This window comes from Equus quagga, chromosome 5, assembly GCF_021613505.1.
Source record: "Equus quagga isolate Etosha38 chromosome 5, UCLA_HA_Equagga_1.0, whole genome shotgun sequence".
NCBI classification, from domain to species: domain Eukaryota; kingdom Metazoa; phylum Chordata; class Mammalia; order Perissodactyla; family Equidae; genus Equus; species Equus quagga.
The window spans coordinates 132148272-132172977 of record NC_060271.1 but is presented as its reverse complement, the minus strand read 5'-3'; the positions used below and the strand labels follow the sequence as shown (position 1 = coordinate 132172977).

Sequence of the window (24706 nt, the reverse complement as noted above, 5' to 3'; positions counted from 1 at the left end):
GGATAACATTTCTCTCTCTCTCTCTTTTTTTTTTTTTGCAAGGAAGTGTTCGCCCTAAGCTAACATCTGTTGCCAGTCTTCCTCTTTTTTTCCCTCTCCCCAAAGCCCCAGTGCATGGTTGTATATCATAGTTATAAGTCCTTCTAGTTCTTCTGTGTGATCCGCTGCCACAGCATGGCAGCTGACATGGGTGGTGTGGTTCTGCCACCTGAAAACGAACCCGGGCTGCCAAGGTGGAGCACGTGGAACTTTAACCACTAGACCATCAGGGCTGGCCCAACATTTCTCTTAATTGGAGTTCAAAGTTAGTATTCCTCACCTCATCATCACCTCAACTGGAAATGTTCATCGGTACAAATCCTTAGCTCACAGCTGCATAAAAGCAGCCGGATTAGGCCTGCGGCCCAGAGATGCCCACCTGTGCTCCAGGCTTGTCTTCTTAGACAGACTGTGGGTTTGGCCCCCACTGTCCCGTGTCAGGATGAAGGTGCCTCCATGCCAGGATGAAGGTCCCTGTAGGGCTCTGGGAATAAAGACTAAGTCAGCCCTCTGAAGGGAGGTGTGTCACATGGTGATGTTTGTGCTAAGCCCCTGGAAGGAAGAGGGAGTGTACCCCCTAGATGATACCAGTGGCTTCTGGGACAGCCCTAGGGGGTGGCACCCAGAGGGATCTGCAGGTACAGAGGAAAAGCATAAACAGGGTGGCATGTTTAGAAATAGTTTGTTGGGTGTGGCTGGAGCTCTTGAGAAAGGTGACAAGACATGAGAAGTTGAATTTTTAATTCTATTAAATTTTAATTTTACTCTAAATATTCCTATGTGGCTAGTGGCTGCCATATTGGTCAGCACAGGTCTGAAAAGAAAAGGGAGCAGTCTTGTGATATCCTCCCCAGGGAGGGCCTCTTTTCCCATGCTGCATGCTGCCCCGGGGCAGTGGCTGCAGCTTGGATGGGGCAGAGGACTCTGAAGAGAGCTGCTGTCGTGAATAAGAGCACGGCTATTAATATAACAGCTCAGGGGATCGAAAGAGACGCTTTTAGAGTGGTTGCAAGCAGTTATTTATTTTCCTCTGAAATATCTGAGACACGTCCCTACAGTCTTGTTTATGTGATAAATTTACTCTCTGAAACCTGTTTTATACACTGAAGGTCAGTTTTAGTCTAGCTCCTCAGAATTAATGAGGTTTGGCCAGACTTAAGTAGTTGTGCAGTTCCTACTTAGGTCTGTATTGGCTGTTAGATTTTTGCCTATGTTTATAGTTTTTACACATTCTAGCCAAAGTTGCAGCTTTTTTCCTTCTCCTGAGCTTGGGTAGGTTGTTTCTAGGGGGAGGGTGTGGGTGGGTGCTAATCCGGTGAGATAGCTCAGCCTGATTGGTGGACACCTTTGGTTTCTGAGTCTCTCAAGTTTTGTTATTTTTTTTGTTTTAAGTTTCCAGTGCTGTTTTTATATATAATTGACTGAAGAGTTTTTCTAGCACTCAGTCTTAGTCATTCTAACTTCTCCTAACCCAGTTTAATCTTAATTACCTATAAATATGCACCATAATGAAGGGTGTGTTTTTGAGTGGGGAGGTAATTGCTTTTCCTTCTTGCAGTTTCAATTAAAAATTACATCTACTGCCTACCTGGCCTTTATTTATACTCTCTTCTTAACAGACTGTAGAAAAGCAATAGTTACTGTTTATCCACTCATTCCTGAGTCAGGAAACAGTACATTCCCTTTAACGACAAAGATAGAATTTCCATATAGTGGCATATATTTTTACAAGACTTTTATACAGTAAATGACTAGGGAGTGGTGTGTCCCACAATATAGCTTGGGAGGAAATATAATGTGTCAGAGTTCAGCGGTGTTGCAAAGCATATTTCATCTGTCATTGGCCTTCCACAGTGAAGTATTTGACTACCTCCAGTTTCCATTTTTCTCAGCACGTTTGAGCCAAAGTCCTGTGGACAGAAGATCGCTCTGTCATCTATGGGAGTGCCAGAAGCTAGAGAGCTAAAATCCAGTTGAGAGAGACAGAATAGATCTCCCTGGCCACTCACTGACTTTTCCAGAATGTCTCCTGCCCTGTGTGGAGCCCCAAATGGCTTCCCAACTGTGGGTCCCCACCAGGTCCCTCACCTTTGGGTAGCCTTTCCTGAATCCACTTCCTGTCTGCCCAGATTCACTGTTCTCACTGTGGCCTGAATGACCTTCCAGTACGGGTCTCATCTCCCCCTGCTAAGAAGGCTTCGGTAGCTGCCTCTCATCTCTGGGCTCAGCAGGGGCACCGTCACCAGGATTTGAGCCCCTGCCAGTCTTTCTAGTCTCATAGTCATTTACTGAGCTGTGGTTTGAGTCAGTCTGTGCCAGGCTCTCTGTTGGGCACTGGGGACACAGTGACAACTTCCTGCCCTTAGAGGAGAGCATTAGAAAAGGTTAAAAAAAGAAGAAGTAGAATTAATTTTACTGATATCTTCTTTAAACTAATATGTCCAAATATTGTTTTAACGTGTGGCACTAACCACATTTCAATGCTCGACAGACTCATGTGGCTAGTAGGTTCCACAGTGGACAGCACGGGTCTCAAGGCAGAGCTGGACAAGTGAAAAAAGCAGGTGTGTACATGATAAGTCCTGGGCTTCTGACTTTTGTCATAGTTCTTTGGTGTTTATTTAGGAGATTGTCTTTTGCTAGATTGTAAACCCTGTGAAGGTATGGGCATTGCCATGTTTTGCCCACCAGGGTATCTCTAATACCCAGCTTAGTACTTGGCAGGTTTAGGTACTCAGTACATTTATCAGATGAACTATTTTTATTTTTTTTAAAGATTGGCACCTGAGCTAACAACTGTTGCCAATCTTTTTTTTTTTTCCTGCTTTATCGCCCCAAATCCCCCCGGTACATAGTTGTATATCTTAGTTGCATGTCCTTGTAGTTGTGTATCAGATGAACTATTGACTAAGCACAGGGTGCTACAGGAAAAGCTGGGATGAGTACCTCACTCATCCGAGAAGGCTTCCAGGAGGAAGAGATGTCTGAAAACCAAGCTGCAGAGTCAGAGCTGAAACTAAGGGATCAAGAGGAGAGGGAGAGCATTCTAAGGAGGGAAGTAGGTATACCGTGCTTGGAGTTAAAGAGAAGGAAGCAGTTGAGTGGGGCACTACAGTAGTTCACTGTGATGGAAGCTTAGGGTACAGGTGAAAGTGGGAAGAAGTCAAGAGGTGAGGCTGGAGAAGCAACAGGGGCAGATCGTGACCAGGTCTTAGGGCTGTGCTGCAGAGTTGAGACGTTATTCTGAGGACATCAGGAAGCTCACCAGCGACCTACGCTGGGAGCAGCCGCTCAGACTTTTGTTGTGTGTTTCTCTCTCCACACCTCCTAGCACATAGAAAGGGCTTAATAAGAATATTGTCTAAGGCCGGCCGGTGGCGCAGCGATTAAGTGGGCACATTCTGCTTCTCTGCGGCCCAGGGTTCACTGCTTCGGATCCCGCGTGTAGACATGGCACCGCTTGGCAAAAGCCATGCTGTGTTAGGTGTCCCACATATAAAGTAGAGGAAGATGGGCATGGATGTTAGCTCAGGGCCAGTCTTCTTCAGCAAAAAGAGGAGGATTGGCAGTAGTTAGCTCAGGGCTGATCTTCCTCAAAAAAAAAAAAAAAAAAGAATATTGTCTGACTTAGGATATTTCTGTAGTGTCTTCTGCTCTCTGTAGGAAGCTTTAGCAAGAGGAGCAGGTTTTACATTTGAATGCGGGTCAGATAACTGTTCTAGCAATTTGGAAGACTGGACAGGGCCAAATTCTCTCAAAGTGCTAGACTGGATGTTGGTTAGATCAAATGTGTTTTTCAATAAGGGCCCTTCACTTGGGCCTTCCAGAGCTTTGATGAGTGCATTGAACGTGTGTCTTTGTATGTGAAAGCTATCCTTTCTGACATGCGGTCAATAAAGCTTCGACAACTAGTGTTTCTGACACAGCCCTGAGCAAATCCTTCTTCTTGCTGGCACTGGCAAAGAAGTCGGTGCATGCATTGCTGGATATTATTTGCTGAGTAACAGATTGGGAAGTAAAAGTTGATGAGACTTTCTGAGAAAGAGAGTTCAATAGTGATTTTCATGGGCTATTTACTGTTTCCAGATCCCTTTTTATGTTTTAAGGGAAGGTCAGGAATGGATTAGAGATGACCTCCTAAGAAAAAGAAGTTTTGACTCTCTTTATCAGTCCTTACCTACTCTTCTCTACAGTATGTCAGAAAATAATGCCTTTTTTATTGTTGTAACCACTGTCAGATGTCTGGTGCCTGGTGATCACTTTACTATTTAAAATTGTTGGCACCAATCATCTGTTTTTAGCATCCAATAAAATAGTCATTGTTGCATTAGGACTAGGACTTACGGTGCTCATATTAAAAATGGATTCAAAAGTTGATTCAGGAAGGCTGGAAGTCCAGAATCTGTTTCTCTTGAGGTGATATGCTCTATTTAAGATGATGTCATTGTAATTTTTTATGATCAAAACTTACAGTGACTAATAACTTATGTTATCGGGTATCTACTGTGTACCAGATATGGGGCTGGGTGCTTCCCTTGCAGTTCTTCATTTAGTCTTTACAGTAACCCTGTGATTGGTGTCACTGTCCCCGTTTACAAATGCTCTCTCCCCCCTGTCGCAACTAAAAGTGACACCCATTGCTCTTCTGTGGTGTTTAATTGGGTTAAAAGGAGAGTTTACCCCTGTATCTGTTGTGAAAGCAGAGGTGTAATTGAGTCGCCAAGTTTGATTGAAGAAATCAACAACAAATCATCGAACAAATATTGTTTGAGCACCTACTGTGTGTCACGATTGTAAGTGCCTTATACTATTACTGTGTCGTGGTTGGTCTATAAATATTTGTTGATGTTAAATAAATGTGTCTACTTAATCATTCAACCTTGCAAAGAAGGGATTGTTCCTCCTGGTTTCTGGAAGAGAGATCTGAGGCTTGGAGAGGAATAGGAACATGACTTATAACACAGGGAACAAGTAGGTTCGTGTTTGGGTCTTTCTGAATCTAGAATGGGTTTACCTTCTCATGACTAGTCCATGCTGCCTCTGGCCAGGCCCGTCTGCTGCTACAAGTTGGCTGTCTTGGTCGGGGAGGGGGGACGTGGCACTCTGCCTCACCATACACCAGTCACAGCTCCTCCTGCTCACGATCCTTTGCTTCTGTCAGCAGAAGGGGCACAGACACCATGGCAGGCTGGCGTATTCCAGAGTATTGCGGGCTCACCGGGAGAACAGAGATTTGGTAGAAGCGGGGTTGGCCCAAGTTAACTCATTTCGCTGTAGAAGGCTCATGTCCAGCAGGTGTTGTGGACCGAAGGAAGAAGGAGCTCACATGCTTCAAGTGGGTGAGGCATGTGCAGAGGCGGTGGCTGTTAGTGACTGCTCAGTCCTCACACCACACTGAGGATTTGTCCCACAGCAGCAGTCCTAGAGTGGCTCTCCGTGGCCACTTGCTGGTCGTTGTGATCCAAGCTCAGCCACACGTTTTATTTAATACATTCTTTATATTTCAGGCTTTGGATGTGGACCGGATGGTTCTTTACAAAATGAAGAAATCCGTGAAAGCAATAAATATCTCTGGGCTGGGTGAGTATGCATTCTTTCCTAGGGGTTTCTTTGTGGGAAACATATTTGCAGTCCTGATGCCACAATATTGATCACCACTGATAAATAATCAACCAAACTCCTTTTTCTGGGAGTGCAAATTCTAGAAGTGAGTTGGGATGTTTAACTTTTAGAAGTGTATTTTGTTGTGCTAATTGTCTGATTCTGGTGTCGGGGTTCATCTTCCACCCCCCCCCCCCCCCCCCCCCCCCACAGTCTCATATTGTGCTTCCTGTTCTGTACAGTGCAGCTGGGTTCCCGCGATAGCTCTGCACGAACCAGCTTTGTCAAACTGATTGTCCAGGACACCAGACTCATTTCTGGGTTTCTTATTTGACTTGTGCTGTTAATCCTGTCAGAATGCCCTTCCCATTTCTCTCTTATCCAATTCTGGTCTGCCTTGTTTGGGGAGAAAATTAATAAATAGAAAAGCATAATCAACTACTCAATATTTTATCTAGACTTATAAATAGGTTTAAGAAAAGAAAACATTGCTACTTTCGACTCAAACATGGCAGGCTGCACATATGTGGCAGATCTACCCACTGCACAAAACTGTACAAGTAATAGAAAATATTCTTTATAAGTCAGTAAGTGACTATACAGTTTCACTCAGAAACAAGAAAGTGGCAGCCTTGGGAGACTAGAAGTTGTGAGGAATCCCAGAGAGATTGGATCAGGGCTGATGGATTGCAGAGAAAAAGGCCAGCCTGTAGAGAGCATACCACTGCTGAGGATGACAGAAACACTGTGGATGCCTGAGGGAGGTGGCCTGGGAGGAGGAGGGGCCCAGGGACTACTCACACAGAAGCAGTCAGGCACTTGATAAGTGTCTCCTTCACCCTGTGATTAGAGGAGAAGGACAAGGAATGTCTTAGGTGGTCGTGGTGTCAGGAGGTATGTGGAACATTCTGGAAGTACATGTCCCATGTAGCCCCCACCCTAGCCTTCTCTCGTCCTCAGTTAAAATAGTGTGAGCACAAGCTCCAGTAGCTGCTTTTGCCTCTCCAAGGAGGGCTGAGTAAGCCAAGATTGTGAAGTCTAGTAGGAAATTCCAACTGCAAACATGATATTATAATCAAGAATTGCCGAGTGTATTTAGAAGCAGATTTAACAAAAAATATCCGTGAACTCTACATTGAAAACTACAAAATGCTGCTGACAGAAATTAAAGAAGACCTAGATAAATGGAGGGATATATGATGGATGTGGGTTGAAAACTCAATATTGTTAAGATGTCACTTCTTCACAAGTTGATCTCAAGATTCGCCACAATCCTAATCAGAATTCCAGCTGAGGAAATTGACAAGCTGATTCTAAAATTGTATGGAAATGCACAGAACGTAGAATATCCAAAGCAATCTTGAAAAATAAATGAGTTTGAGAAAGAACTGTCTGACTTCAAGTCTTGTAAAACTATGGTAATCAAGACTCTGTGGTACTGGTGTAAGAGCCAACAAATAGATCAGTGGAACAAAACAAAAGCATCTAGAAACAGACCAACATTTAAATGTTTTTTTTTTTTAATTTTTCTGCAAAGTTGCCAAGACAATTCAATGGGGAAAGGAAAGCGTTTTCAAAAAATGGTGCTGAAACAACTGAATGTCAGCATGGGAACAAAGGAACCATGGCCCTCTCTCCATAAAACTTCCATAAAACACCTTCCATAAAACTTAACTTGAATTGGATCATAGATTTAAATGTAAAAACTGAAACTCTAAAACTTCTTGAAGAACACCTAGGAGAGAGTATCTCTGCAACCCGGGGTAGGCTGAGTTTTCTTAAACAGGACACAGAAAGCAGTACACCTAGAAAAAATCAATAAATTAAACGTCATCAAAATAAAAACCTTCTGCTTATTCAAAGATACTATTAAGAATAATAGCCTAACATTTGAAGAGCCCCCAAATCAAGAAACTGAAGAACTTACACTTGAGGAAACCGAATTAATAGGGTAATCAGAACACGACTTTAATATAAGAGCATATGATTAACATCCTTAAAGGGGCAAAGGAGATTATTAAAAATTTACTGAAATGGAGGAAGGTACTAGTAAAAAAAGAACCAGTGAAAGGCTTGGAAATAAAAAAAATATTGTAGAAATAAAAACTAAAATTTGCTAAATTGCCAGATAGGAAGAGGTAATTAGTGAGGCCCCAAGCTACATAAATACAACACAAGAAGTTAAAGGAGTGGACGGTATAAAATAAAAAATAAGAGCCGCAGAGAGTAGATCCAGAGAAGTCAACAGCAGCATCCACCTGAAAGGAGTTCCAGAAGAGGGAAAAGAGAATGGAAAAGGGGAAATTTTGGAAAAATAGTAGCTGAAAAATTCCCAGAACTAAATATTTAAGATGTCAGATTGAGAAAGTCCTCTGAATTCTAAGCGGAGTAAATTATATATGTATATGTCTGTGTGTGTGTATATATATACATATACACACACACACTCACACAAAGGTGTGTATTTATATATGTGTGTATATACGGACATGTATATATATATGTATGGGTGTATATGTGTGCATATCTCAAGACATGTCCTATCTTGCCATCAGGGATAAAGAAGAAATTTAAAAATTACCAAGCAGAGGGAAAGCAAATATATGGGAAATACGATTTGGGGGAAATATGCTACAAAATGTTTGTTTTAGAGTTTTGACTTTATAGATATTGTTCCTTCTTTTATTTTGCATATTTTATATATTATAATCATATTGATGTTAAAATGGTTAGACAGACATTAAGTTGTTTATAAGTGCCAAATGAATGTGAAATAAGTTCAGGAAAGCAAAGAAGCGATGGGACTTAAGTTGTTCTTGACTGAGCTAGTTTGTAACTATGTTTGAAAACTTTTTGGACCTGGAGCTTATGGTGCTACCTGTGTGCCCTGAAGCAAATCATTTAGTGTCTTTTAGCCCTGGTTTCCGTGTTTCTAAACTAATCCCTTTACGTTAAAATGTGTATCAGTGGTTCTTAACCAGGGCGATTTTGTCCCCCCACCGCCCCTGCCATTTGGTTATTAACAACTGAGGGGGAGGTGTGTGTGTGCATGTGCGTGCTATTGGCACCTAAGTGTGTGTGTGTGGGTGTGCGTGTGCATGCATGCTATTGGCACCTAATGCTTAGAAGGCCAGGGATGCTGCTGAAGATCCTATGATGTGCAGGATAGCCCCCAACAAAGAATTACTTGGCTCCAAATGTCAGTAATGCCAAGGCTGAAAAACCTTCATCTAGATGTTCTTCAAAGTCCTCTACAATTTTTAAAAAATAAACAAAATAGAAAAATCACCACCATTCCTAGCTTGCCAGTACATGAATATTGATTGATCAATTACGTAACAACTACTGATTTTATGAAAGAAGGAAATAGAGTTGGTTTTCAGTGACTGACACCTAACTGGAAATAAATGAATGTAGGGAAATCATTATTTTATTTTTATTTAAAAGTAATCAACAAAGGAAAGAGTGTAAAACTTTCTCCACTTAATACAGCACCGAGATTTGTTGAAACATATTCAAGAAGGTGGTCACCTGCCTCCGGCTCCTTTCCTGGATAAAGTGAGGGTGCATGGAGGAATAATGACCGTTTTTATGTTCTTGAACTCTTCCTGTGTACTGTGTGCTTTGCATACATTATGCTCATCTTCACAACAAACTCTTCTCAATTTACAAACGAGGACCTTGAGATCAGAGGGTAAAAGTGTTCCCAGGATGCTCCTGGAGCTTGGCTTCCTGCTGGCCCAGGGTTGTGTTCAGTGGCCGCTCTGCTGCGAGGTCCCCACGTGTCTTCAGTGTGTCTGATGCACTGACCGACTATCTTCAAGGCTTCAAAAAGTCACTTGGAGATGGACTCTCAGTTTTGCTGACGAATATTGGATTTCAAAAAATATCTTAAGAGATTTCTTTTTTTTGCTTTGTTCACCTGGGCTTTTGAGTTTATAATATAAGGCTAGTGTCTAAAAGGGATATTTTATGTTCTGATGAGGGTCAAAAGTGATTTTAAAGTCATGTTGAAAAGGCTGTTCTGATCAGAAGTAAAAGTGAAGTAATGTGCTTCTTGTGCAGACGTTGGCTACATGACTGCTTCTGGTCTTGAGGAGGGACTTGGTGTCTTTGAGGCTAGCCCAGCGCCAGCACTGTAGCTTTCCGACAAACAAGCCTCCGAAGGGAGAAGGTGTGAGCACTGTGGTGTCAGGAAGCTGGCCTTTAGGGTTAGCAGCACTTGCATCTAATCTGCCTTTCCGACGTGTTGCGAGGCACGTGCCTTAAACCTTACTCGTTACCCACCCCAGAGCATTTTTTACAATACAACCCAGTCGCTTCTTTGCCCAAAAACTCTGCAGTTTCTCTTTGTCCACATTGGCATTCATGAAGGCGAGTTCTAGAGCCTGGGAGAGATGGGGAAGGCCTCTGTGGGCTCTAGAATTTTAGGGAAATTGGGCTAAAGCACAGGTACACAGGTTTCTCTTCCTGCAGGACTAGCCAGAGCTTTTAGTATGCTAATGTGTGTTGTGAGAGGAATAGTCTTAATCTTTTCCAAACTTATTTGCCTCTGAAACTGCCACTGCCTGCTTTAATCACCCCCAGCATCAGCCTCAGGTTAGTAAGCACTGCGAACCATCAGATGTAGCCCCAGCTCCTTGCTGCACCTGGACCCAGGCTACCCGTCTAGAGGTCCCTCTCAGCTCTGTGTGCTCTTCTTTGAAATATCTTGCAGCTTTCCTCAGAGTGCCACATGTTGTGCCTTCTCCCCTCTGCACATGCTCTTCTGTCTGCTTGAAATGGCATTTTACCACATTTATCGGAGGAAACAACCTTAAGGAAGTTGAGAGGTTTGTTCTGGAATTTTGACACAGCTCTTTGGGCACCAGCCTGTGTCCTTTCTGAGGAACCACACATACAGCAGGCTGACCGCTAGCCTGACCTTGCAGGGGGTCTTCTGTTTTTGTCGTCTTTTACCCATCTATTATATCATGCCAAGTTTGAGTTATTATAAGGCCATGAGTCTGAATTTTTTTTTAAAGCCAGAATACTGATCCTGAAGTCTTTATTTCAGAACAAGTGTTGTCTACTTCAAAGAAGTCACCTGAGGAAACCCTGTTCCTTTTCCCGTGATGTTGCTGACATCGTTCACAGCATTTTTGAAACTGTTCTCAAGAACTGCTTTAACTAGCATGTTCTTTTGGATATATTTAGTAGAGGAGTCTAAGGATATATTAAAGTTTTTTCAAACTAGGCGTCAGAAATGAGTGAGGTGTATTCACTCAGGGATGAAGCCTCTGGCGACCACAGTTGGTTAGACGCGGTATGATTATACAGTTGTTCTGGCTCTGAAGGAAGTTAGTTCCGAGAGGAGTTTCCCACAGTGGTTGGATCATTAGTGTTTAACGCCCCATGGCCGCTGCTGGCGTAGGGAGAGCACTCGTTTTATGTATGATTAAAAGAATAGCAAAAATAATTTAATATTTTTTCCTTGTACTCCCATATACCTTTTCCTGCTTCCTGTGCTTTAATTTCTGTGAGATGGAGACTTTTCTACCTCCTCTTCTGGTTTGTCATGGGCTGGCACCATCTGACCTCTAACTGATCTGCAGTTCTCCCCAGTTTCTCTCTGCTCCAGGCTGACTGATGGCTCCCTGCTTCGTGAGCATGTCGTGACTATTATCTGTGTCTTTGCACACTGTCTCCCACCCAGACGCACCGCTGGGCTGTACACATGTTCCTCCTGTCCCAGGTACCTGCTCACCCTTCCCCATCCATCTCCATCAAGCTGAGACTTGATACAGCTTTAGCCTTCTTTGACTGTCTTGTATTAGTCTTCTATGGCTGCGGTAACAAATTACCACAAATGGACTGCCTTAAATGGCACAAATTATCTTGCAGCTCTGGAACTCAAAAGTCTGCCTGGTCTCACTGGGCTAAAACCAAGGTGTTGGCCAAGTTCCTTCCTGGAGGCAAGGAGGTTCCTTGCCTTTTCCAGCTTCTAGAGGCTGCCAGCATTCCTTGGTTTGTGGCCTCCTGCTGTCTTCAAACCCAGCTCTGTGCGGTGGGATCTTTCTCTCACTACGTCACTCTGACGTTGTCTTGATCTACATGCGCTGCCGTAACAAAATGCCACAGACTGGGTGGCGTAAACCACAGACTTTTGTCTCTCATAGTTCTGGGGCTAGAAGTCCAAGATCAGAGTGCCAGCAGGTTCAAGTTCTGATGAAGGCTCTCTCCCTGGCTTGCAGACAGCCACCTTTTCACTGTATCCTCATGTGGTGGAGAGAGAGCAAGAGCGAGTATGAGTGAGAGAGAGCATGCCCATGCAAGTGAGCATGCTCTCTGGTGTCCCTTTTTATAAGGACGCTGATCCCATCATGAGGTCCCCATCCTCTTCACCTCATCTAACCTAATCACCTCCCAAAGGCCTCACCTCCAAATACCATCACGTTGGGGGTTATGGTTTTAACATAGGTATTTTGAGGGGACACAATTCAGTCCAGAGCAGACACTGACTCTTCTCTTCTACATTCCTTCCTCTTTCACATTTAAGGAACCTGTGATCACTTTGGGCCCAGTCAGATGATCCAGTATAGTCTCCCCATCCCAAGTTCAGCTGATTAGCAACTTTAATTCCATCTACGGCCTCAGTTCCCCTTTGCCAGCCAGCATAACCTTTTCACAGGTGGAAGGAATCAGGATGCGGTCATCTTTGGGGAGGAGGGAACTTGATTCTACCACACCTCCCCTCTGAATTCTGAGTTTTGAGATTGAATCAGTTTTGACTCTTCTCTTTAGCCATAAATGAAGGAATACCTAATAACGCAGGTACTATTCACTCTGTATATGTTGCTGATTATTGTTTTCTAATAGTTTTATGTCTGTTGATCTTTGCTCCTCAATTAGATGGCAGGCCTTTGAGGTAAGTGACTAATTTTGGGAGGCAGTGTAGTTTAGGATAAAGAACACATAGGTATTAGAATCCAAGAAGTCTGGAGTAAAAGCTAATGTGCCACTCAAAAAGTCTGTGACATTAGGAAAGTTATTTAATCTTTCTGAGCCTCAGTTTCCTCATATGTAAAACCGGAATATTAATATTTCATAGGATTGTTAGTGAAGATTAACTGAGGCAACATGAAAAAGTGACAGGTTTGGTTCTAGACACATGGTGAGCAAGACGGCTGCAAATAGACGTCCTGTGTGTTCCTTGCAGTGGCTAGCACAGAGGTCGGCAGATACATGGCTGGTGCCTGCTAAATATTCGTTTGTATGTTAGCATGTTTCTGCCGTAAGTTCTTAGACTGTCCTCTTAGTGTAGGAGAGATAAACTTATAATTTTAGAAGTAAGCAGTGTATATTCTGGCAGACTATCCTCTGCTGTGTGACGATTTATATGGATTTATGTGGAAGGGGGATTTGAGATGCCTTAGAGCAGCCAGCTGTGTTTTTACAGCCTGCAAGCTAAGAACGGTTTCTGCCATCTTACCACGCATCTACATGATGACCTCAGTATTGCCTCTTGGCCTGCAAAGCATTTAATATTTACTCTCTGGCTTTTTAGGAAAAAGTCTGCCAACCCCTGCTTTAGAGTAGTTGTTCTGAAACATCAGAGTGCCCCAGAATCCCTTGGAGGTCTTTTTAAAACACGGATTGCTGGGCGCCAGGCAGAGTTTCTGGTTCAGCAGATGCAGGATGGAGCCTGAGTATTTGCTAATTGGCTAAGTTCCCAGATGATGCTGAAGCTGCTGGTCTTTGAGAACACTACCTTAGACACCACCCTGCCCCTCTGTCCCCGCCTTTAAACCCTTGACTGGGCCAGAAGGGTTTCAGTATGTCCCTGTATATGCAGAACAATAGTTTCCTTACACAATAGCAAGTATATTATGTTTGCCTCCTGTTTTCAAAAGGATGATAACCCAGCTAGATGTATTTTCTGGAACGCCTTGTGTACAGGTTTGCAAAAGCAACTATTAGAATGATTTGTTGAGAAACTGTGTCTACAATAATTTTTCCCACTCATAAGAGGCCTGCTGTCTGACCTCTTTAAAAAAAAAAAGACCCACTTCATATTTATTCTAAAACTTAGTCTAAAATTTCCCAAGCTCCGCTTCAGCCCAAAGGTGCTTTTTCCTCCACTGGAAAGTTGAAGCTAACATTTTTCAGCTATGTTTGACATATCAGTGGGTGGAAAAATTCATCTTTATCAAGAAGAAAGCAGCAAAAGACTTTCAGTTTCACTTCTGTAGAATTTCTGTCTTGAAGACTGGTGGAACTGTTCTTACTAAGAGTGGGATATCACTTCTTTACCCTTAATCTGCATGTGCTAGAGAAATTGTCACATCCTTAAAATGAAAAATACGAAGAAAGGAACATTAACTCTTCCCTCAAACCCTTCCTTCCACCTTGCCATCTTCCACCTACAAAAGAAAATGAGAATTCAACAACTTTATGTTTCTCCCCATTAATTGCAGTGTTGATTAGAATATGGCTATTAAATTAATACAAAGCTTAAAATTATTATAGAGAGGGGGCCAGTCCAGTGGTGTAGTGGTTAAGTTTGTGTGCTCTGCTTCAGCAGCCCTGAGTTCGCAGGTTTGGATCCCAGGAGCAGACCTAGACACTGCTCATCAAGCTGTGCTGTGGTGGCATCCCATATACAAAATAGAGAAAGATTGGAACAGATGTTAGCTCAGGGACAATCTTCCTCACCAAAAAAAAAGCAAAGAATTGTTTCTATTATAGATATCATAAAGCAGTTCAAAAGAAATATGTGAAATGAAGCTTCATTGTGCTTTAAGAAGGTACTATATCTGGAATGATTTTCTGTCTGTTTCATGAGAAAATAACTAAGTCATAATAATCCTCAGTGTTTCTCAAGAATACAGTGAAACTGGTATTCTCCTCCTTTGTTGTGGCATTGAAAATTGGTGCATGGAGTTTTCGGAAAGCAGTTTGGCAGCGCATCTCAAAAAAAATAAAAACCTTTATATGGGAAGATGCAGAAAGATGCTAATTGCTTATCATGGTGAAAACTGAAAGCCCCCATAACTAAATTAGGATATAGCTAGTTGATGGCATTGTGATTATGCAGGAAATGAGAAGAAATGCTTATGATGAAATCTTCAGATTTAAAATTCAGGATATAAAAATATATGTATGTCCTATCTGATAAAAAAAAAGTGGGAGATTATAACAGATGATCAAAAAAGTACATCTATATTGATGTCTATAAACTCGAGAGTGGAAACATATTAACAATAATAAAAATTTGACACTCATGAAGTGTTTATTATAGGCCAAGCACTGTGCTGAATAAATACTTTACATAAATTTAATCCTCACAACAACTCTGAGTTAGGTACAATCAGTAACTCCGTTTACAGAGGAGGTCATGAGGCACAGAGTAGTGATTTATGCAGGCTTATATAGCTACGGTTAGAGGAGCTGAGATTCATGTCCAGATCAGCTTCCCAGTCTCTGCTTTGACGATGGCACCACTGCCTGGTGCACAGGCAAGGTGTGGATGCGGGGGCACAGCAGAGGGAAACCAGACAGTGCTGTGGGAACATCCTGGATATTACACAGCCGTCATAGCGATCCTACTGAGAAAACTCTAGGTGGTTTTGGTTGATCACAAATTTAATAGTAGCCAGTAGATGACAAGTGTGCTCAAAGTGAGTCACAGGGAACCTTAGGGAAGTATGTAGTGCTTCTAAAAAAGAAGGTAGTTGTCCCATTATTGAACTGTAGGAGTGGCATTTTAAGAGGAACCTCAAAATCTTAAGAGCTGAAAACCTCATTGTAGGAGGGACATTGGAAAGACCCAGGACCTCTTAGTTTGGGGAGGGTGGGAGAAGGCATATCTGAAGGCTTTCTCTGGGATGAGGAAGTAAGACATACTATCTGTTCCTCTCTAGCGGGTGGTTTCATGAGAGCAGGTTTTGACTTAAATATGAGGGAGAAGTTAGCTGGGTGGGCAGCCCCAGTGGTGAGCTGGTCCTTGGAAGGGTTCCAGCAGAGGGTTGGGGTGGCCCTTTGTCTCTAAGGAAGTTGTAGGGGGTGGTGGAGATGTGGATGCTAAGACTTTGAGATGTCTTCCAGTTACAGCACTCTAAGATTCTAGTTATCTGTTCTCTGCTGGCTAAGAATGATGATTGGGGGGCTGGCCCCATGGCCAGTGGTTAAGTTTGCACGCCCTGCTGTGGCAGCCCAGGGTTTCACTGGTTCGGATCCTGGGTGCAGACATGGCACCACTCGTCAGGCCACGTTGAGACAGTGTCTCACATGCCACAACTAGAAGGACCCAAAACTAAAATATATTTACAACTATGTACTGCGGGGATTTGGGGAGAAAAAAGCAGAAAAAAAAAAAAAGATTGGCAACAGTTGTAAGCTCAGGTGCCAATCTTTAAAACAAAAAAAAGAAGAATGCTTGAGAGCTGGCCCGGTGATGTAGTGGTTAAGTTTGCGCACTGCACGTTGGCAGCCCAGGTTTTGCAGGTTCAGATCCCAGGTGCAGACTTAGACGTCGCTCATCAAGCCATGCGGTGGCAGCTTCCCACACATAAAATAGAGGAAGGTGGCCACAGGTGGTAGCTCAGTGACAGTCATCTTCCTCAAGCAAAAAGAGAAAGATTGGCAACGGCTATTAGCTCAGGGCCAATCTTCTCACCAAAAAAAGAATAATGATTGGAATTTAGTGGGGTAAATTGTGGAATCCTGTCAGCAGTAATCAACATATTAATCTTGGAAGGATAGCAAATCTGAAGGAATGCTAAGATTTGTGACTTAAAGTCCCGAGTAGTAACATGAATCATGCTTAGGGTCATCATATTGATTTGGTAGAGGATTTAAGCTCCTTTAGGGTAGGGCATTTTCACCTTGTCTCTTGGGTCTGTGGACAGGCTTAAGGAGTCTGTGCATCCCAAAAATTGTATGAAAAATTAGGTAATGATATGTTTTTCTGGAGAGATAATCCAAAATATTTTTCTGAGTTTTATTGGTGTCTGTGAGAACCACTGATCTAGCCAAACCCCCATGTTTTACAGATGTGGATACCATCACAGGGTTGGCTGTTTGCCTTACTTACTGTCAAACATTGACTGCATTATTCAGCAGACATCTCTGGACCTGTTTCCTCATCTGTAAAATCCCACAGAGCTGTCATAAAGATGAGAAGTTGTGTATATGTGTAGATAAAATCTCTCCTGCGTGAATGGTAGCTGTTGTTATGAGGCTTGGGAGACCGTTGATTTTCCAGGAGCTACTTGTCCTTGAGGGATGAGGACCCCGGGAACCTCATCATTCCATGGGAGTCGTCTTCTCTCCTAGTCCACTGTGCTCTCCTTAGAGGCAGAGTGGGGGGCATCTGGTGAGCATCAGTAAGCAATGGGAATTGTATCCCTCAGGTATAAGGAGGTAAAAACAAAGGGGGAAAAAGGCCGAAAGCAATTTGTGTGGCAAAATGCACGTTCTGTAATGTAGCTGACCAAATTGCCAACCGAGGGCATCTGTATAATTGAAAGTAAAGTTTCTAACAGCTGGTCGTCCACATTCAACAAATGTTGCTTCACCTCCCTTCTTTGCACACCAGACACCTGGGACTGCAGGCTGAAGGACAGCCCTGCCCGTTCTTTAGCAAGGTCTCTGTCTCCTTTGCTGATTTGGTCCCAGAGCGCCCAGGGGTGGAAAGTAGCTCTTTGGATAAAGAGAGTCTGGGGTGAGGCAAGCAGCTGGCGGCTCCATTTTAGTCTCATCCTATCCTGGATTCTGAAGGAGGAAACTCCTGTCAGTTCACCTCTGAGAAGCCTTTCCTGTCACCAGCCCCAGAAAATTCCCTCCTTTCCTCATATAGTGCTGTATCCTATGGTGCTGTATTTCTGCCCCCGTAATGTGTACCACAATGGAGTGTTGTTGCATGTTTATCTTTGTCTTGCTAAATTGTGTGTTGACAGGTACCAAGCTTTATTCATCTTTATCCCCTCCAAATTTACCTTTTTAAAATACAGATCTTAGCATGTCACTTTACAACATTTTAGGGGCCCCCCATTACCTGGGATGAAGTCCTTCATCTGGCCCCTGCCTACCTTTCTACCCTCATCTTCTGCTGCCTCTCCCTGTGCGCTGCCGTACCAGGCACCCTGAATTCCCAGTGTTACTCTCTGCCTCACCCCTGTCTTTGCACCGAATTGATTAGTGTGTGGGTCTTTCTCTCTTATTGGAGATTTGTTCCTTGAAGGCAGAGGATCTGCTTCATGAATCTTTGTATTCATTAGTGCCCACTGCATAATAGGCTTTCACCATGATTGGACTTTATCCTTTAGTATCCGGAATGTTCTTGACTGGTAGTGGGTATTTGGGAAATATAGAATGCATAAATAAAAGTGAATGTTGATATGTCTTCTGTACTCTGAGCCTGTAATCTAAAGGGACGGAAAGGAGCAACACAAAAGAGACATCATCTGGTAGCTCAGTCTCAATTGTTCATACTCTCCTTTCCTTCCAAGTGTAGGGCTGTGAGCAGGAGAAGTTTCACATGGAGATTATTGGGCTGGTGGTAAGTTATTCACACAGACTTCCAGCTGTCGTTTATGGTCATTAATGTCAGGCAGGATCAAAGAATATGAGGTGATCACAGACAAAGGTTTTCATATTTTACTAGTCAACCCACACCTTGACCTTATTAACTCCATTGCTAGCTGCCTATTCTAGACATAACCAGCTTAGATACTTCCTGTGACAACATCCGTGAGGACTGGCAGTTCCCAAAGGTCAGAGGAGACACCTCAGGAAAGACTTAATGGAAATGAGTTTTGAATGAAGTTTTGAAAGTAGAAAGAGCACAGTGTATTGGAGAAAGTAGAGGAAATGGCAGGTGATGAACTCCAGGAGAGAGGCTGTCTTTCCGTTTGCTTGGCCTGAGTGTGGGCTCAGATGGGTTGTAAAATAGGAAGGGTGTTCTCATCAAACCCTTTTCAGTTGAAGGTACTTGCGTCTTGTCAGAGATGATACAGGTTCTTAGGTTCCAAAGGCTGTCTCTATCTTGTCAGCTTGTCCACGAGAAACTTGAGAGGAGAAAGACAGATTATAACGTTCTGAATAGGCTCAGGCACAGAGAACCAAAATAATCTAGCCATTGTAGCTGACACTTCAGATTTATTTATTTATTCTTTATGTTGTTTTCTGATTACGAAGATAATATGAGCTTAGTTTGGAAAATTTAGAAAATTCATAAAAGCAGTAGAACACAGTCGCGGCCCCGAGCAGGTCCCACTCTCTTGGTGATGGCAGAGGCTGTGGTGTGCTCTTGGTCTGAGGCCTGCCCCCAGCTGCGGCTGCAGGTCAGAGCTGCCACCCTGGGCCGGGTATTCACACTTGTACAGTCTGTTCCCTCGTCTGTAAAATGCCCATTCGAAGAGGAATACAGTGTCACACAGCAAGCACTTGGCCTGGTACCTGGTGTATACTAGCCACAATTATTGAGTACTTGCCATTTTTACCAGCACCTTAGCATTTTGATGTATTTTCCTTTCAGCGTCTTCTGTACATTTTTTTTTTTTTTAAAGATTGGCACCTGAGCTAATATCTGTTGCCAGTCTTTTTTTTCTTCTTCTTTTTCTTCTTCTCCCCAAAGCCCCCCAGTACATAGTTGTATATTCTAGTTATAGGTCCTAGTTCTGCCACGTGGGATGCCGCCTCACCATGGCTTGATGAGTGGTGCTAGGTCTGTGCCCAGGATCTGAACCAGCAAAACCCTGGGCCACCGAAGTGGAGCATGTGAACTTAGCCATGGGGTTGTCCCCTCTTCTCTATATTTTTTACAAAATTGAGACTAAATATACAGTTTTGTGTCCTGCCTTTTTTTAACTGGCATCCTATCCTGACCATATTCCTACATCATGGTTTTTAAAGCCTACATGATTTTCCATTTGGTAGATAGACTATTGTGTACCCATTTCTATCTCGTTGGAGCTTTCTACATTTCCAGTTTTCACTTTTCATAAATTGTTCTGTACACACATCTCTGATCACTTTATTTCCTTAGGATAGATTTCTAAAAGTAGGATTATTGGATGGCAAAAATGTTTTTAAGACTTTTGATGCAGATTACCAAATTGTGAGATGAAGGATTTTTATCTGGGATGACTCTAGAAATAAAGTTCTAAAAATGGTTTTCTCTCATGGGATGTTCATAGAGTAGAGATCCTGTTAAGAAATGGGGATTATCTTTGACTTTAAGAAATTGCTTTCCCATGAGCTTGTGTGCCACACGTTAGATCTGAAACCAGGCAATATGTTGAGCCGACAGCTTGAAGGGAAATGGTCTTCTTTAGGTTGAGTTGTGCAGATTATCCTAACATTAATGTTGTGGCTCACATTTGAATGTTAGTCACCATGTCGTCTAGGAGTGTCTTTATAAAGCTGCTACTGCAGAGAATATGTCTCTTCCCAAATGCACCCTTGGCGGAGCTCTCTGCCTGGATGGTTGGTATGTGCGGTGTCAGCAGTTAGTTTGCCTTGGCTTGACCCCTAAGTGGCCAGCAGTCTGGCCAGGAGCAGGTGGTTGGAGGGTTCTAGTCAGAGAGAGCACTGAGGCTGAGGCTGGGCCATCAGGCTGCCCACTCCCTCCCTTTCCCATTTCTCTCTTGTTGTTTGGGTTACCGGTGCATGTGCTTGGCTGGAGGATTGTAACACATTTGTGTTAGCCTAGAGCTGAGAATAGTGACTATGTGATGAGCAAATGAAGAAACAGTTCCTAGCGTGTTCAGAAGAACATTGGAGGACTGGATGTCAGGAAACCTGAGTTCTTGTTCCAGCTCTGCTCCAGACTAGCTCTGTGAACTTGAGCAAGTCAGCTCCCTCTCTGAGCTTTGGTTTCCTTGTCTGTGAAGAGAGGACTCTAGACCAGGTTCCCCTTCAGGATCCTTTGGACTGAAAAGACCCAGTAGTGGGCATGGATGGCCCTGAGGAGGGTGGGACAGTCAGGCCTGTGATGGTTTTGAGAGTCGAAAGCTGTGTGCGGGCAGGGGCTTTAAAACTGAGAAAGCGTTCACAGCCTTGGAACACACAGGACTTCGTGATGTTCCCCTGGGGTTGATACCTTCCTTCTCCTGCTGCTTCTATTTGGGAATTCCTACCCTGGGAGCCCCAGCTCAAATGTCCCTGTATGGAGGTCTCTGAACCCTCAATGCCCAGCACACTGCCGGCCATCAGTGTATGGACTGATGTATCTTTCCCTAGACATTGATCACACTTGTCTTCGTGTCCCACTCCCACATACCGTCACATCCTGTTGTGGAGCTAATATGAGTGAAATGTTTGAGAGGAAGTGAAGGTGGTTGAAGGTGATTTGGCCACGGGACCCTCCTTGTCCTTTGGCAGCACTGCGTTGGTGGCTTGCTTTCCCACTGTGCTCTGGCCTGTTGTTGAGTAGGAGTAAGGGGCTGCCTTTCGTTCTTTATGGATGCAACAAGTTTGGGTTGAACTACATGCACTGGGCCTGATCCTTGATAGCAATTTTTAAAATAACAAAATCAAGTAAACTAGAAAGCATACAACAAAACCCATCCTTTACCTCTAAATTCAGTATATGCACATTCTTGCTGGCCTCATAATAGATTTTTCTGTGAGAATCTCTCATTTCATCCCTTCGAATGGATTGGTGGAAAGCATGACTTTTGTGCAGTAAGGTGTGGAAAATGGGAGGGCTGCTGGGTTAAAATTGAGAAGAAATGTGGTCTTGTCTGCTGTAGTCTCAGTGACTTAGATTCTCATTTTCCTAAGTCCCTCCCATGTCAAAGAATCTTGGACCTGGACCATTAATGAGAACCACAGTTAAAGATATATTTGAACAGGGAGGAAGTGGGAGAGTGAGCTCTTTTTAGAAGAACAGCTTTCACAATTCTGTAAATAAAAGCTGATAGACCCAGTTTGGGTTCTTTCCAGAAACTTTATTCCCAAGCTATTTATTTTAGGTTCCTATTTTAAATTTGTTTTTGGCAAAAGAGAAATAAAGGCAGTCAACTAGTTTCTATTCTCTAGTAGGAAAATCTCAAACTTTGGGCGATCTGGAGCTGTAGGTCAGTCAGTTAATAGGTATTTATGGAGGGTTTATTGTTCTTACAGTGGGTGCCAAGCTAGGTATTAAGGGAAGATACGGAGAGCCACAGGGCTATGGTCTTTATCAGGAACCTTCAAATTTGTTTGCAAGAAGAGAAATTTGTGTTAAAAACTACAACTAGGTCAGCATGAAGAGGTTCCCACTGACCTAAGCTGGGACAATTTGAACATCAGAAAATAATGATTGCAGTGGATCAAAACACTTTGAATATAAATACATGATGATGTATGTACGTGATGGTGATGATGATGATGAGCTGAAAACTCACTGATCACCCTTGGGGTTGCTGAGATCAACACATTATTTTAAAGATTTGTGAGGGAAAGTTTTTTTTTCTTTTCTTTTTTAAACATAGCCTATACCGGGCGGTCAGTTGAGAAGCCCAGAAGGAAGGATGGTAGGAAGTGCCTCCATACTTCTTGATGCTGGAACGTGAAGGCTTGCTGTCTGTTTCTCCTCTGTGTCAGTTTGGTCGACCACCAGTGAAGAAAAGGCAGGTTCCTCTCTCCCACAGGTGACCCCGGGCTGGGAGGCAGCCTGTGTGTTGAGCAGAGGGTGGATTTGACCCCTGCCTCACTTCTTACCAAATCATATAATCTCTCTGAACTCCACTTTATTGAAAAGAATATAGGGATGATAACACCTCATCTTGTTATCAGGTTACATTGAACAAAAGGCTTAAAGGCCACCTAATAGGCATTTACTAAAAGCGAATTCCCTCCCCTGCCCTGTGGGTTCACTTAGAGCAGCTGTGAGGGTCCAGACACCTTTTTTCTTTGAGTTCATAATAGTTTACATCATTGTGAAATTTCCTTTGTACATTATTTCTTGTCTGTCACCACATAGGTGCTCCCTTTCACCCCCTGTGCCCACCCCCCACTCCCCTTCACCTAGTAACCACTGAACTGTTTTCTTTGTCTGTGGGTTTGTTCATATTCCACATATGAGTGAAATCATCTGGTGTTTGTCTTTCTTAGTCTGGCTTATTTCACTAAGCATAATTCCCTCCAGGTCCATCCATGTTGTTGCAAATGGGATAATTTTGTCTTTTTTTCTGGCTGAGTAGTATTCCATTGTATATATATACCATATCTTCTTTATCCAATCATTGGTTGATGGGCACTTGGATTGTTTCCATGTCCTGGCCATTGTGAATAGTGCTGCAGTGAACATAGGGATGCATATGCTACTGTGGAGTGTTGATTTCATGTTGTTTGTGTAGATACCCAGTAGTGGGATAGTTGGGTCATATGGTAGTTCTATTTTTAGTTTTTTGAGGAATCTCCATACTGTTTTCCATAGTGGCTGCACCAGTTTGCATTTCTACCAGCAGTGTATCAGGGTTCCCTTCTCTCCACACCCTCTCCAACATTTGTTATTTTTAGTCAGTGATTATAGCCATTTTAACAGGTTGTAAGCTGGTATCTTAGTATAGTTTTGATTTGCATTTCCCTGATGATTAGTGATGTTGAACATCTTTTCATGTGTTTATTGGCCATCTGTATATCTTCTTTGGAAAAATGTCTGTTCATATCCTCTGCCCAGTTTTTGATCGGATTGTTGTTTTTGTTCAGTTTGAGTTCCTTATATATTATTATATAATATGTATTATATATTATAATATTATTATATATTATTATTTTATATATATTATATATATTATATTTTATATAGATATATATAGATATATAGATATAGAGATATATATATATATATAAGGAGATTAACCCCTTATCAGATACATGATTTGCAAAAATTTTCTCCCAGTTGGTGGGTTGTCTTTTGGTTTTGATCATAGTTTCTTTTGTCTTGCAGAAGCTCTTTAGTATGATGAACTCCCACTTGTTTATTTTTTCTTTTGTTTCCTCTGTCTGAGAAGACTTGGTATTCAAAAAGATCCTTTTAAGTTCGATGTCAAAGAGTGTACTACGTATATTATCTTCCAGGAGTTTTATGGTTTCAGGACTTATCTTCAAGTCTTTGATCCATTTTGAGTTTATTTTTGTGTATGGCATGAGATAATGGTCTACTTTCATTCTTTTGCGTGTGGCTGTCCAGTTTTCCCAACACCATTTATTGAAGAGACTCTTCTCCATTGTATGTTCTTGACACCTTTGTCGAAGATTAGCTGTCTGTATATGTGCAGTTGTATTTCTGGACTTTCAGTTCTGTTCCATGGATCTGTGTGCCTGTTTTTGTACCAGTACCATGCTGTTTTGATCACTGTGGCTTTGTAGTACATTTTGAAGTCAGGGATTGTGATGCCTCCAGCTTTGTTCTTTTTTCTCAGTATTGCTTTATCAATTCGAGGTCTTTTGTTGCCCCATATGAATTTTAGGATTCTTTGTTCTATTTCCATGAAGAATGTCATTGGGATTCTGATTGGGATTGCATTGAATCTGTAGATTGCTTTGGATAGTATGGACATTTTAACTATGTTTATTCTTCCAGTCCATGTGCGTGGAATCTCTTACCATCTCTTTATGTCATTGTCTATTTCTTTCAATGATGTCTTATAGTTTTCATTGTGTCAGTCCTTCACCTCCTTAGTTAAATTTATTCCTAGGTACTTCATTCTTTTTGTTGCCATTTTAAATGGAATTATATTCTTGAGTTCTCTTTCTGTAAGTTCATTATTAGAGTACAGAAATGCAACTGGCTTTACAAGTTGATTTTGTATGCCACAACTTTACTGTAGTTGTTAATTATTTCTAATAGTTTTCTGATGGATTCTTTAGGGTTTTCTATATATAAGATCATGTCGTCTGCAAACACGAGAGTTTCACTTCTTCACTCCCTATTTGAATTCCTTTTATTCCTTTCTCTTGCCTAATTGCTCTGGGCAAAAGCCCCAGTACTGTGTTGAATAATAGTGGTGATAGTGGGCATCCTTGTCTTATTCCTGTTCTCAGAGGGATGGCATTCAGTTTTTCCCATTGAGTATGACGTTGGCTGTGGGTT

General features: G+C 42.5%; 1 protein-coding gene across 4 annotated transcripts in view; it reads left to right on the top strand.

Moving 5' to 3' along the window:
• The window catches only part of ASAP2 (ArfGAP with SH3 domain, ankyrin repeat and PH domain 2), a 177173-nt gene that overhangs the window by 56545 nt on the left and 95922 nt on the right, over window positions 1–24706 (top strand). For all 4 annotated transcript variants that reach the window (XM_046662932.1, XM_046662931.1, XM_046662930.1 and 1 more), the window contains exon 2: window positions 5547–5619. In XM_046662932.1, the coding sequence (XP_046518888.1) occupies window positions 5547–5619 (73 nt within the window). The remainder of the gene's footprint in view (window positions 1–5546; window positions 5620–24706) is intronic.